This window comes from Engystomops pustulosus, chromosome 3, assembly GCF_040894005.1.
Source record: "Engystomops pustulosus chromosome 3, aEngPut4.maternal, whole genome shotgun sequence".
NCBI classification, from domain to species: Eukaryota; Metazoa; Chordata; class Amphibia; order Anura; family Leptodactylidae; genus Engystomops; species Engystomops pustulosus.
Window position 1 is genome coordinate 18,124,502 of NC_092413.1, and position 14,839 is coordinate 18,139,340.

Below are 14,839 nucleotides of genomic sequence, written 5' to 3' on the forward strand. Positions count from 1 at the left end.
GCAATGAGACCAGATTGTCACTTCGAGTATTGGAATCGCACGTAACTTTATTTGAAATCCTCTATTATTGACAATGAGTATTTTCCTGATACAAAGCTCCAAATCCCCTGCATAGACAGGAGTCTGATATGTCTCTAGCAGGTGACTGCAGTGGATACAGCTGTACGATAAATTTTAATGACTTTAATGCACTGGTTTTAAGCCCAACCTAACTACTTAAAGGGAAGCGGTCACATAAAAATAACCCACACTAACTAAACAGATCTTTGAAAACGGCTATTATGCAGCAGCACAGCTATCCCTATATTGTTCCTCCCCATGCGTGTAAAGTTTCTCAGTCTATTTTTAAAGTTAAGTTGCCATCTGTTTGTGTTCTTCCAGCTCAGCCGCGTCTCCAGCTTCCTGATTTACAAGGGCCATGCTTTCTCTTCAGCAGAGTGAACTCTGCTCTGCTACATCGTTCTCCTCTCCCTCAGGAATGAGAGTAGTTGTGTGTGTGACTGACTTGCTGAAGAGAAATCTGCTCCTCTTTCTCCTCTCCTTTGGGAAATTCACTTCAGCGCACTCTCTCTAACCCCTTATTCACCCCTCCTTCAGGACTTCTCTTCAGCACCTTTCGCTCATTCCTGAGGGAGGGGCAAATGAGCTGGAGGCGTGGCCGAGCAGGAAAGACATATATACCAGACTCAGAAAAGACGATGATCAAACTCGCATTGGAGTAATTTACATAGTTTAAGGGACAACATAAAGAGTGCAGAACTTTACAGGCATGGAGAGGAACAATATAGGGATAGTTGTACTGCTGTATAATAGCAGATATGTTTAGTTGGTGTGGGCTTTTCTGACCGGTCCCCTCTATAGGGGAGGTTGATTTCTTTCAAAAACTGCTCGTCTTCTGACAATAGGTAATGCGTGGTATTGCAGTTAAACTTCATTCGCTGTTTTTGGAAGAGACTAGTCATAATTTTCAAGCTTCTGGACAACCCCTTTAAGAGCTGCTCTTATTGAACTATTTAGCATGTGCTGCTGCTTTTATCCAAGTATTTACACTTGATGGACCCTCTATTTCGAGGGCAGTTAGGGAGATTAAGAGCAGTGATATTGAAAATGGCTTACTTAAAGGGGATGGGGTATTCTGTAGGACGTGACTGCTGGGATTGGCACCGCCCTTGTTGCACTTGCTGTCTATTTTCCATAGAGCTTAAAAAAATAATATTCCCTGCCATTAAAATGCAGGTGTCATCCTATTAGTGGGCATCTATCTGACTCCATGCCACGCCGCCACCCATCTGCTGCCTGATTGGAAGCCAATGTTTTGTCGATCAGAAACTTTAACTGCTGTATTTTATCCATAAATCACCATCAAATTGTTGTACAACCTCCAAAGTATTGACCAGTTGTGGAAGTTTAAAGGACTTTATTTTATTCAGGATTTAAAGGGATCTTCTGTAAAAAAAAAAAAAAAATTGTAATTTTATAAAAGGATAAAAGTTTTTTTTGAATATTTATGTTGTAAAACATAAAATAAATAGACCTGGTAGATCATAGAGACCCTAAACTAAACAGATGTTTCACCCTAAGAAAAGAAAATACCCAATTTTTTATTTTTATTTTAAATAACTGTGTAGGCAGTTTAGGAAGCGGCTCCTCCTGCCTCTCTCACAGCAGGAATCCCCAGCACAACGTTAGAAAAATTATCTTCCGGTAGAAAGGTTGGAATGAATGCAATTGATTTAAGTGCGATTCATTATCGCTTGTATCTGTTAAAGGATTTGAGCTGAAATCGTAATGTACGTGTCAGGGGCGGGCCTTCAATGCAAGTTTAAAAAAAAAAAAAAAAAAATGTAAAAATTCGTTTTTTACAGTACACAAAATACGATGAACCGATAATGTTTTTTATCTTTGTATTACGTTTGGGGGTTTGTTTGTCCCGGGGAGATCGAATTAGAGACAATGGGTCTAATTTCTCGAAAACGCCCTCATTAACCAATGACAGTTTAGCTTTTTATATTTTATTTTTTTTTAATTCCTTAGGAAACATGAAAGCTGATCTCTGAAGTTTTGGGCGACAAAGTCCGTTTTTGACAAACGAGGCCCAGTGTTAAGTGACTAGTGTTATGAGCGGCAACGTGGTACTACCTGTGGCAACAGACTGGGGAAGATTTTTTTGGTGCCTAAATTGACCCCTCCCATTTGTTAGCTGAGTTTGCACAAAAAAAAATGCACACATTTTTTTTGTTGCAACTTAGGCCACACCCTTTCCAGTGAAGCCACACCTCTTTCTGCAAGGCTTCACCCATGTTGTTCTACAAGTCATAAAAGACTTTAAATGGATAATGCATCTTAGTAATTTTTGGGGTCAAATTTGTGGGAGATTTTTCTTGGAAACCTATAAATTCACTCCATTGTGTTTTATAAACCATATTGGGGGGGGAAAAAACCCAGGTTTCGGCACGTAATACGTTTCTGTTACGCAGGTTAACCAGGCTGCTCTGCATAAAGATGTTTTACTTGAGGTTAGATACATACATGAAGTCCAAATTTTTGAAGAGGGGGGGGAAAAAATATCATAAAAAAAAAAAAAACTGCAATGTGCTCCTTGTTTTCGTTGTAAAAGCTCAAGGCTGTTCCATTTTCAATTAATTTTTACAATCGCGCCCCACAGAGGTGTGGCCAATCTACTCTTATCCAATGGCAGACAATGAAAGCTCTAAGCCTCATTAAGCCCCGCCCTAGAGGATCTCCTGGGATTTCTCACAGTCCTGATCATGGGATTGTCCGCACTGCTCAGCAAATGGGTCAATATTACACAACGGTTTACACGTCTCTTTCCTAGTGGTCCATCTGACATTTCAGCAACTCGAAAAAAATTCTAAATGTACTGTATGTACGTGTCCCAAAACGACCTGTAATAGACAGGACTGTAATACTGTAAGTTTATATATGGAAGTGTGCACTGAATGCGTGTAAATGTCATGGTCGTTGTGAAATTTTTTTTGGTTTTTTTCTACGTTTTTTTTTTTTTTTTGTCCAATGTATATTTTTTTTTTATGATTTTAGAGGGGGGAAAAAAACCCTTTTTTTATTTCTTTGCCATGCTTTGTTTGCACTGATTAGGAATAATATAGGAATAACGAATTTTCTTCCAGACTTCAAAACTTTAGCTATTTATTATTGGATTTTTTTTTTTTTTTTTAATCGTCTGTGTTGAATTTTTTTATTTTTTTTTTCTGCTTCTAAATAAAGCACTGTTGGTGTAAAACATGAAACACGTGGGACCAAAGCTGCATTAATCAATGTGTAAATTGCAAAGAAAATCTAACTCACTGTCGCAACTCTGTGTTATGTGCCAGTTTAAAGGGACACTCCATGTGGTTTATGTAATAATTTTTTAATTTTTTTTTTTTATATGGGGTCTTTGGGTGGAGTCTGGTGTTGCAGCACTCAGCTATTTAGCCTAATGTACAATACTAGACACTGCCCATAGATAACCCTGTAGATGTTCCTGGGGGGTAGCGGGGGAATTTTTTTTATTTTCAATTAAAAAAAAAAAAAAATCTGCTTTAGTTACCATGATTACCCTATGTAATTGATGCCGTTTTGTCATATGTAGCAGAAAATTAATAAAACAATATTTTTCTAAATTTGGTTTCGGGAGGCATTTGTTATTATTTTTTAGTGTTCAGCTAGGCCAGGGATGCATGTTTCTTAGGGGCAGAAAGAACTACCTGGGGGAGGTGTGGCTTATCTCCCCAGGAACAAACTGATTGGGCAAGTTAAAATCTTTAAAAAAAAATTTATAAAATTTGTCACATATATACAGTCAGGAGATAATTTTTGGGACAAACTGAATCCTTGGTGATCCAATTTATTATTTTTTTCCTTTTTATATTTTTTTCGGCTTGTGTCCCTTTAAATTGTTAACATGATTTTTTTTTTTTTTTTACCTTTGACCTATTATCCGCACGAACAGAGGCCATTTTGTTGGTGAAATCCCTAAATACATTGGAGTTCTGGCCTGGTCGGGTCACTCCCTGGAGGGTCGAAAAAACGCTGAATAACTGAATCTATGTGGACGATGTCGTCTCTGGTGTATAGGAAACGATATGATATATTCTGTACTCGTGAAACCAATAAAATGTCTGCCGCTGCTATTTTTTCGAAAGTGAAGCTCCCCTCCTCCTTCTAAAAAAAAATATATAAAAATTCCGTTTTTGTGTCGCCACTGTTGACAGATCTTCTGATTTCTTATATGTATATATATTTTTTTTTAAATTAATTTTATCTTCATAGAAATATGAAAGGTGTGTATATATAAAAAAATGTATCAAACCTTCTAGCCACTGTGAGATTCCCTTACCCCTCACAGCTCCCCCGCAGGGCAAATTAAGTATTACAATGAAACTACCAGACCTCCAGACAATAGTACTGCTCTTTCTAGTTATTCTTTAGCTAAAGGGGTTGTCCAGTCAGGACAAGTAGCTTGCTAAACGATGGGGGTCTTAGTGGAGAGACCCCCACAGGTCAAGAAAATGGAGGTCCGTTGGACACTGAATGGACAGAGCAGCCGCTCGCACATATGCTTACTGCTCTATTAATTTCTATGGCGCCTCTGTACTCCGCCATTTTCACAGACGGCGAATGGAGCGGCAGCCATTCGTCTCAATTCCTTTGGGGTGCAACGTGGGAGCAATGGACCCCCGTTCTCGTGATTGAGACCACCACCGGTCAGAAAGTTGATCCTTATCCAGTGCATAGGGACTAACTTGTTGTGACTGGACAACCCATTTTAATGGAGGACCCAAACAAAATCTCTCCTGGAATACCCCTTTTAAAGTGCATCGACAACCAGGGTGAATGACTGTATGCAAATGAGCCTAAGGGGCTCCAGGCTCCATAGGTGTTAATGGAGCCTGGAGCCCCTCCGGCTCATTTGCATACAGTCATTCACCTTGGTGGTAAATATCCTTTAAGTTTTACACGGGGGCGTCAGACTAACAGACCAATCTTACCAAATGTAGACGCACAATCGGATCTGTCAGCAGTGGTGGAACTACTGGTCGATGGTCTCCGGGTAGAAACTGGAAATTTTTATTTTTTTAATTTTTTTTTTTTTTTGTAACTCCTGGAAACGAGCTGAAAATATACACTCAATCTGTGAAAATAAAAAATAGATATTTAAAAAAAATAAATAAATATTACATGAAATGCCAAAATGCACCCTTTCCTGACCACACCCCCAAGAGCGGAGCTTGACTTTCAGCAGCAATAGCATTTCAGGTAACAATCTGCCAAATGAAAAGCCTGCCAAATATTTGTAATTTTTTTTTTTTCTTCAACTCCCCCCAAGTACTATTTCTATCATTAAATGAAGTCAATAAATAAAAAAAACTGCTTTAATTTGTGTCTTGTTTTTTGTTTTTTTACATATATTTTTTTTCACATAATAATGTCTGTCTATTACTTTACATAAAGAAAACTTGTATCTACTTGGTTTATAAGGTTATAGAAAAGTTTTGGTATAGTGTTGTAGTTGACTTTTATTTGATAGTTTTAGTATTATTAATATGTGTGTGGGTGTGTATATATATATATATTTCAAAGTCATGCGTTTTTAGTATTTTTAATTAATTTATACATTTTTATTTATTTTTTTTTTTTTAAATCTTTCAGGCTTAAAGGAAATCTACCATCCTGATAAACCAGGGACATTACTCATAGATCCCGGCACCGGGGCTGTGGTATCTTCTTATGTTTATCCATGTCCCTTCCTTCTGAAATCAACTTAAACCTGAAATTTTAAATTATGCTAATGAGCTTGAAGGGCTCCTGGGGGTGTTGGGACCAGCCCCTCCTTGCTGTAGCTTCCCTGTCTGTTACACTGTGCAGGGGCACTCCCTGCCCCCTCCCACATCCTGACAGGTTTTATGCTGCAGTGAGATTCAGTCAAAGGGAGGGGGAAGTGCTGAGAGGACAGGGTGAGACAGTGTAACAACATGTGAAGCTACAACACGGAGTGGCTCTGAAAGCACCCCCAGATTTTGTTTGTTTCAGAAGACCAAAAAAAAATAATCAACAATTCAATCATTTGGATGTTATTTTCCATTATGGAAAAGTGTTCTGGTTGGTGTTACCAGAGCCTTTCTGTGCTGTAGCTTTACAGGCAGTTTCCCCCTGCTCCTTCAGCACTCCCCCCTCCCCCCCCCCCCTTCCTCTGACTGATGTAATCTCATTACAGCTGAGGATGTTGGGGGAAGGCGGGGAGCGCACAGTGTAACAGACTGTGGACCTACAGCACATGAGGGCTCTGGTAACACCCCCACAAGCCCCACTCCCTCTGCCTGCTGTAATCCCACATAGTGGGAGGGGGAAGTGCTCCTACACAATGTAACAGCGTGTGAAGCAGCAGCACAGAGGAGCTATGGTAACATCCTCCCATGGCTCATTAGCATAATTATAAAAGTTGATTTTAGAAGGAAGGAGGCCATCCATAACAAATATAAAAAGTGCCTGGATCTATGAGTTACGGTGGGGGTTTTTTTTTTTGTTTTTACTGAACCCATTTTGGCTTCTGGACACGTACAGTTTGGTTTTCTCTTCCTACCCTTCAGTGACTCCTGCCTGACCCAGTCTTTTCAATGGGCTTGTTCACACTTCAGTTTCTTTACGCTGATCCAATGTCGTCAGTGAACACAAAAAGAACAGGTACTAGATTGACCACTGGTCAGTGAAAACCAACTGAAGTGTGAAAAGGCCCATTGAAAAGACTGGGTCAGTAAGGGATCAAAGCCAGGCAGAAACAAGCCAATGTGAACCCGTCCTTGGTGCCCCTGGTTTATCCATGTTTGATTTTGATGGTAGATTTAAACTATTGATGGTGGGATCCATCACCTGGCGCCTCCCCCCCGATCAACTGTTCTCAACCGTTGAGGGCGTATTCACACGTGGCGTTAACGCACGCGCAATACAGCAGCTGAAAATAGGAGATTTGCCTAAATACATTGCCGTTAACAATTGTGTTTACAAGATGTCTGCAATAATTATGTTAACAAAAAAGTACATGTTAATTTTTTTTTTTTAAACAGAAAATCTCTTCTCTGTTGCAGTGGGTTTTAAAATGCACGTGTTAACGCTCTGTGTGAATATAGCCTTATACAATAAGTGAAGAAGGAAGCAGACGCCTTCTCTCTGCGTAGTGGCCGAACTATGTCATTACAGCTCCGATCCCGTTCAAGTTAAAGGGAACCTACCACCACGATACTACTGATAAAGGTAGAACGGGTGGTAGGTGGATGTATGGGATGTGAGGAGAGCACTTTTTAGAGCTATTCCTCACGTCCCCCGCTATCTATTTTTAAAATCTTTATTCCCCTAATATGTAAATTTTGTAAAGCGGCTACTGGGGGGTGGAGTAGTGGGACATGAGGCTACACGTCGCGGCTACTCTTTGCTCCTCCTACCCTGAGATCTTTGGCCCGAGAAGTCGGCGTCCTGCGCATCTGCAGTAGCCCCAGCCACGGATCAGCAGCCGCAGGCCTGTGTTATGCGCAGAACGCCGGCTCCTCGAAACGAGGGCATGCAGCTACAAGGAGCTGCGCGCCAAAGATCTCAGGGTAGGAGGAGCAAAGAGCCTACCGGGGCGTGGAGTAGCCGTGAGGTGTAGCCTCATGTCCGGCTACTCCACGGCCCAGTAGCCGCTTTAGAAAATCTGCATATTAGGGCAATAAACATTTTTTTTAAAAAAGATAGCGGGGACGTGAGGATTAGCTCTAAAAAGGGCTATCCTCACGTCCCATACATCCACCTACCACCCGATCTGCCTTTTATAGGTAGAATTATGGTGGTAGGTTCCCTTTAATGGGAACAGATCTGCAGTGACAGGTTTGGGTCACTATACAGAGAACGGAGCTAGTAAGGGTCAGAGCGCTTGTACTGTATCACTGGCGTTTATATCTGATGACACAAGGTGAGTTGTTGCATATGTTCCGGATACATCTCACACAACCCCCCCCACTTTTTTTGCTCAGCAGAGTGAATCGGGTCCTGCTGTCCTATCTGTAGGATGTTTCCACGTTACTGTCCAAAGTTCTTGGGGATGGAGGACGCTAATGATTAACCTGGAGATGACAACGACCATCTGGACGCGGCGTTTATAGCGGGTGGATGACGCCTTATCTGTAGCCTTGGCCCCGAGCCGCTGGGTGTAATGGTCCCGACTGTGATGCAGATTTTATGACCATTTCCTACAGTTCTGTAGCCAAAGGCCGAGAGAAGCCTCAATGTATCCGGTGATGGAAGGGATCAGCGCCGTGAGGTCATTCACAAGGGCCAAGGTGGCTCTGGTGCTTTATCCAGAACATAAATGGTTAAACAAGGGACCTGTATATCTTTCTGAATAAGGGTCCTTTCAGATAACCATCGACGATCCACGAATCGCCAAGGACGGGATTCCCAGCATCATCATAATCTTTATTTATATAGCGCCATCATATTCCGTAGCTTCACAAATCATACAGAGACATATACACATATATTACATTACACAGTACAAACAGTCATATGGAACAATAGGAGTGAGGGCCCTGATCACAAGAGCTTACAGACTATGAGGATGAGGGGGTGACACAAGAGCTTACAGTCTATGAGGATGAGGGGGTGACACAAGAGCTTACAGTCTATGAGGATGAGGGGGTGACACAAGAGCTTACAGTCTATGAGGATGAGGGGGTGACACAAGAGCTTACAGTCTATGAGGATGAGGAGGTGACACAACAGCTTACAGTCTATGAGGATGAGGGGGTGACACAAGAGCTTACAGTCTATGAGGATGAGGGGACACAAGAGCTTACAGTCTATGAGGATGAGGGGGTGACACAAGAGCTTACAGTCTATGAGGATGAGGGGGTGACACAAGAGCTTACAGTCTATGAGGATGAGGGGGTGACACAAGAGCTTACAGTCTATGAGGATGAGGAGGTGACACAACAGCTTACAGTCTATGAGGATGAGGGGGTGACACAAGAGCTTACAGTCTATGAGGATGAGGGGACACAAGAGCTTACAGTCTATGAGGATGAGGGGGTGACACAAGAGCTTACAGTCTATGAAGATGAGAGGGACACAAGAGCTTACAGTCTATGAGGATGAGGGGGTGACACAAGAGCTTACAGTCTATGAGGATGAGGAGGTGACACAACAGCTTACAGTCTATGAGGATGAGGGGGTGACACACAAGCTTACAGTCTATGAGGATGAGGGGGTGACACAAGAACTTACAGTCTATGAGGTTGAGGGGGTGACACAAGAGCTTACAGTCTATGAGGATGAGGGGGTGACACAAGAGCTTACAGTCTATGAGGATGAGGGGGTGACACAAGATCTTACAGTTTATGAGGATGAGGGGGTGACACAAGAGCTTACAGTCTATGAGGATGAGGGGGTGACACAAGAGCTTACAGTCTATGAGGATGAGGGGATGACACAAGAGCTTACAGTCTATGAGGATGAGAGGGGGGACACAAGAGCTTACAGTCTATGAGGATGAGGGGGTGACACGAGAGCTTACAGTCTATGAGGATGAGGGGTGACACAAGAGCTTACAGTCTATGAGGATAAGAGGGGGGACACAAGAGCTTACAGTCTATGAGGATGAGGGGGTGACACAAGAGCTTACAGTCTATGAGGATGAGGGGTGACACAAGAGCTTACAGTCTATGAGGATGAGAGGGGGGACACAAGAGCTTACAGTCTATGAGGATGAGGGGTGACACAAGAGCTTACAGTCTATGAGTATGATGGGGGTGACACAAGAGCTTACAGTCTATGAGGATGAGGGGTGACACAAGAGCTTACAGTCTATGAGTATGATGGGGGTGACACAAGAGCTTACAGTCTATGAGGATGAGGGGTGACACAAGAGCTTACAGTCTATGAGGATGAGGGGGTGACACAAGAGCTTACAGTCTATGAGGACGAGGGGGGACACAAGAGCTTATAGTCTATGAGGACGAGGGGTGACACAAGAGCTTACAGTCTATGAAGATGAGAGGGTGACACAAGAGCTTACAGTCTATGAGGATGAGGAGGTGACACAACAGCTTACAGTCTATGAGGATGAGGGGGTGACACACAAGCTTACAGTCTATGAGGATGAGGGGGTGACACAAAAGCTTACAGTCTATGAGGATGAGGGGGTGACACAAAAGCTTACAGTCTATGAGGATGAGGGGGGTGACACAAGAGCTTACAGTCTATGAGGATGAGGGGGTGACACAAGAGCTTACAGTCTATGAGGATGAGGGGGTGACACAAAAGCTTACAGTCTATGAGGATGAGGGGGGTGACACAAGAGCTTACAGTCTATGAGGATGAGGGGGGTGACACAAGAGCTTACAGTCTATGAGGATGAGGGGGGTGACACAAGAGCTTACAGTCTATGAGGATGAGGGGGTGACACAAGAGCTTACAGTCTATGAGGATGAGGGGGTGACACAAAAGCTTACAGTCTATGAGGATGAGGGGGGTGACACAAGAGCTTACAGTCTATGAGGATGAGGGGGGTGACACAAGAGCTTACAGTCTATGAGGATGAGGGGGTAACACAAGAGCGTACAGTCTATGAGGATGAGGGGGTGACACAAGAGCTTATAGTCTATGAGGATGAGGGGTGACACAAGAGCTTACAGTCTATGAGGACGAGGGGGGACACAAGAGCTTATAGTCTATGAGGATGAGGGGTGACACAAGAGCTTACAGTCTATGAGGATGAGGGGTGACACAAGAGCTTACAGTCTATGAGGATGAGGGGTGACACAAGAGATTACAGTCTATGAGGATGAGGGGGTGACACAAGAGCTTACAGTCTATGAGGATGAGGGGTGACACAAGAGCTTACAGTCTATGAGGATGAGGGGTGACACAGCTTACAGTCTATGAGGTTGAGGGGGTGACACAAGAGCTTACAGTCTATGAGGATGAGGGGGTGACACAAGAGCTTACAGTCTATGAGGATGAGGGGGTGACACAAGATCTTACAGTCTATGAGGATGAGGGGGTGACACAAGGGCTTACAGTATATGAGGATGAGGGGGTGACACAAGAGCTTACAGTCTATGAGGATGAGGGGGTGACACAAGAGCTTACAGTCTATGAGGATGAGGGGGTGACACAAGGGCTTACAGTCTATGAGGATGGGGGGGTGACACATGAGGTATAGAGGATGCAAGGAGTCCCTTCTTCCAGAACATGGTCATCTGTTTTAGCCCTAAGGTTACAGCTAAATTCTCCATTCATCCCTGTACCAGACTATTCATAGATTCATTCACTCATAACAGGCACAGTGACTGTGGTAATCTTCTTATATTTGTTCTCCATGACCTCCTTCTAAAATCAACTTTTAAAATAACGCTAACAAGCCAGAAGGACTGTGGAGTGTTGCCAGAGACCATCCGTGCTGTACCTTCACAGGCTGTTACACTGTGCAGGAGCACTTCCCCCTCTGTAAGATTACAGCAGGGGGAGGGAGAGACAGTGGAACAGAAGAGTTTGATTGTACGCCGGGGGTCCCCTGACACCTTGACTTTATCAATGGTGTGAATTAAAATGGTTTTTAGAAGATTTCTGCCATCAAATTACTATATAAATCCATCAATGCAAGTCATATACAGAGCATATATAGAGCTATAAGGTGTTGTGTGTGTGTGTGTGTGGGGGGGGGGGGTATGGCTGGTGACAGGTTTCCTTTAAGAGACCACTATATCAGCTTTAGTTTACTAAGTGTTTGCAAAATGTTTGTACAATTGCTTTAATTTTACATAACTGGCAGTCAAAGTGTCCTGTATAATGGTGTCCATACCCAGTCATGTCTGGGGGAGGTAAGAGACCCTCATGTGGTTCATAAGGGGAAGGACATGTAACCTCTACGCTCTATCTATAGGAGCCACACAGAGCCAAACACTGGGGCACTGCTGCCACCTACAGGAGGTTCATGGTGATGCATTGAACCATATCAAATGTCTGTGGACCCCTTATATAAACTGTACAAACACTAAAACTTTACATATCTCATCTCACAACATACACAAAAAATACATTCAAGCTTTTTTATGTTTTTCAGTGCAACTTTCTAGTATGTTCTTAACTCTGAAAATATTTAACATTGAAGTGAGTTGTTAGTGGAGCACATTTTTCATCACTTTCTTTTCCTTTGCGACTTCTTGAAGTTAGCTGCGGTTGGTAAACTTTAGCAGCGCTATGTATCTTTCTGAATTTGCCGTTGTGATACATGTCTGTTTTATTATTTCTGTCTCTTGCAGGCAGGGGTATAACTACAGCGGAAGCAGCTGCTATGGGGCCCATAGTGTCAGGGGGCCCTGGCATCCAACCTGACACTAAAGAATGGAGGATGTGCACCATCATCATATACATGGTATACTGCATATTGTACTGCATAATATGTATATTATTATTATTATCTGTGATGTGTATATGCTGTATGTGTATATAGTGTATGGTGTTTATATACAGTTTGTCTGTATATGGTACTATATGTGTGTATATGGTACTGTATGTGTGCGAGTGTATAAATGTGTGTATATGGGTGAAGAACTGTATGTTTATGTATAGAAATTTTTAGGTATAGAAATGAGTGTAATATGTGTACTTTTAAGCAGGAAGGGGGCCCCATTCAGAGGTCTGCTATGGGGTCCTGCCTCTCCTAGCCCCCTTGTGTATTATGTATATTTTTTAGGTGGACCCTATTCAGAAGTTTGCTATGGGGCCCTCCTAGTTCCCCTGTTTGCATTTTTTTTGCGACTTTTTAGGTCAGTTGTGCTTCGTTTGACACCTAAAAAAATTATCCAATTTGCTCTACAAAAAGTTGCAGAACAAAGAAAACATCTGTCTTGGAAAGATACATTTAAGAACACTGACACAGACACACCCATCTGCTGGTATAGTCGCAAAAATGCACCAAAAAGTCCCCAAAAATCGGTAGAAAAAAAAACTGATCAAATTAAAGATACATGTCCCCCAGTGAATGGAAACAGTCTTACGAGACTGAAGATTTACCAGACCTGCCGTAATACTCATTACAGCTGAGAGTTTGCTACAATAGTATCCAGATTATATCATTCTGGAGGCTGAACCTCAGTGGGGGGTAAGTGGTCCTTCTGGGTTCAGTGATTCTGTTGCCTCCCCCACAAGGTGGAGCTGTTGGCTGCGGTGGTGTAAGTTGTATACTCTGTAGGATGGCCGCCCAGGGGTCACTAACCCTAATCTAACCCTAATCTACACACTGAGCTGCTCAGTATTTGCATCCCAAAGGGAAAGAAGAAGCCGAATGCCAATCCGTGTAATGTAACAACCTGCGCTGTGGATTAGAGAATCCTAATGAAGGGGTCTCCGAAAAAACATTGCCCTCCCATAAACTGGTTTTCTTTGTGCCCCTTTCACTCATTATCTGCCTCTTATTGTTGACAGAAGTAAGACTTCAAAGGCAAGAGGGGGTAATGATGTGTCCTACTGCCCCTCCCCCCAGTAGAAACCTGTATATAGCATATTAACCTGTGTATAGTGGTGCTGATGTCCGGAACATGGCCGCCATCTTGACAACCGCCATATTGGATCAGGGGCAAATCTTTCTAATGGGAAGGTGGTCACACAGCAACAAATACAGCTCAGATCTGTATCATCTCCCTGTTATCAGCGCAGAGATTCTCCATAGATTCTCACGCAGGTTCATTACAACAACAAAAGAAGTGACGTCCCGTTACCTCCCAGAACTTCCAGCTGGGCCAAATACCCGGAGCAGAGTGAGGAAGCGTTATTTTTTTGTGTGTAATTAAGCAATTCTCCTCTTCTCATCTGCTGTGATGCATTTAAGGGTGATGCCGTTTTTGACCAACTATCTTTTAAGATTTTTTAATATCTTAAAAATCGCACTAACTAAAACCGGCCCAAAAACGCCATGTGTGGCATCACCCTGAGGCTGGTGCCACATGCGACGCTTTGTCTGCGTTTGCAAACGCTAACAAAGCCGAACCACTGGGGCGGGACAAAGAAACGCTGATGCGATCGGGCCGCGGCCCACCCCGGTGGTTGCGACTTTGTCTGCGTTTGCAAGCGCAGACAAAGCGTCACATGTAACACCAGCCTCAGGGCGCGTTCACACGTTCCTCTATCGTCGCGTTCATAACGCGACGCTAGCACACAGTGGGCGGGGTTCGGGCCGATCGCATATGCGTTTCCCGGGAAACGCATGCGATTAATAACCCGATCGCATGCGTTTCTCTGGAAACGCATATGCGATCGCCCCAAACTCCGCCCCCAGTGCGCTAGCGTCGCGTTATGAACGCGGCGCCAGCGGAACGTGTGAACGCGCCCTCAGGGTGATGCCACACATGGCGTTTTGAACCCGTTTTTGGTCCGTTTTTAAGCAGTCTGTCCAAAAACCCATGCGTTAACATTGCCTTAACAAACGTAAACGCTAATGTAATTAGGCAAATTACCGCGCATTATTAGATTATTCAAGGTAAAACCCCATTTCGCCTGAATCGAAAGAAACAAAGAAATGTCGTGTTGTGCTGCCGGCTCTGAGCTGTAGGTGGCGCTGTTACGGCACATTCGCTGGTCACGTGGCTCAGACCCAACTTCCGTTTAAAACTCCCGCCCTGCAATGGCGCCGCGTCCGTCTCTTGGCAACTAGCTTGCAGCTCCGCCTCTCCCCCCCTTGTGCTGACGCTGACAACAACACAGGGGAGGGTTGATCGCGGCAGCCAATCGGCAGAGGCGATGCCAAGAACCGTTAGCCAATCAGCAGACGAGGAGCGTCAAGCCCGTA

General features: G+C 43.5%; 1 protein-coding gene and 1 long non-coding RNA gene across 2 annotated transcripts in view; one reads left to right on the forward strand and one right to left on the reverse strand.

The window, feature by feature from the left end:
* Nucleotides 1–5,400, forward strand: part of LPGAT1 (lysophosphatidylglycerol acyltransferase 1) — a 60,153-nt gene extending 54,753 nt beyond the window's left edge. The window contains exon 9 of the mRNA XM_072140175.1: nt 3,974–5,400. Coding sequence (XP_071996276.1) covers nt 3,974–4,061 — 88 coding nt within the window. The 3' untranslated portion in view covers nt 4,062–5,400. The remainder of the gene's footprint in view (nt 1–3,973) is intronic.
* LOC140121042 (uncharacterized) lies at nt 1,330–14,755 on the reverse strand. Its single transcript, XR_011854020.1, has 3 exons — nt 14,508–14,755; nt 5,013–5,155; nt 1,330–1,446 (listed from the first exon to the last, which is right to left on the reverse strand). It is a non-coding gene; the product is annotated as an uncharacterized lncRNA (long non-coding RNA).
* Between the last annotated feature and the right edge of the window lie 84 nt (nt 14,756–14,839).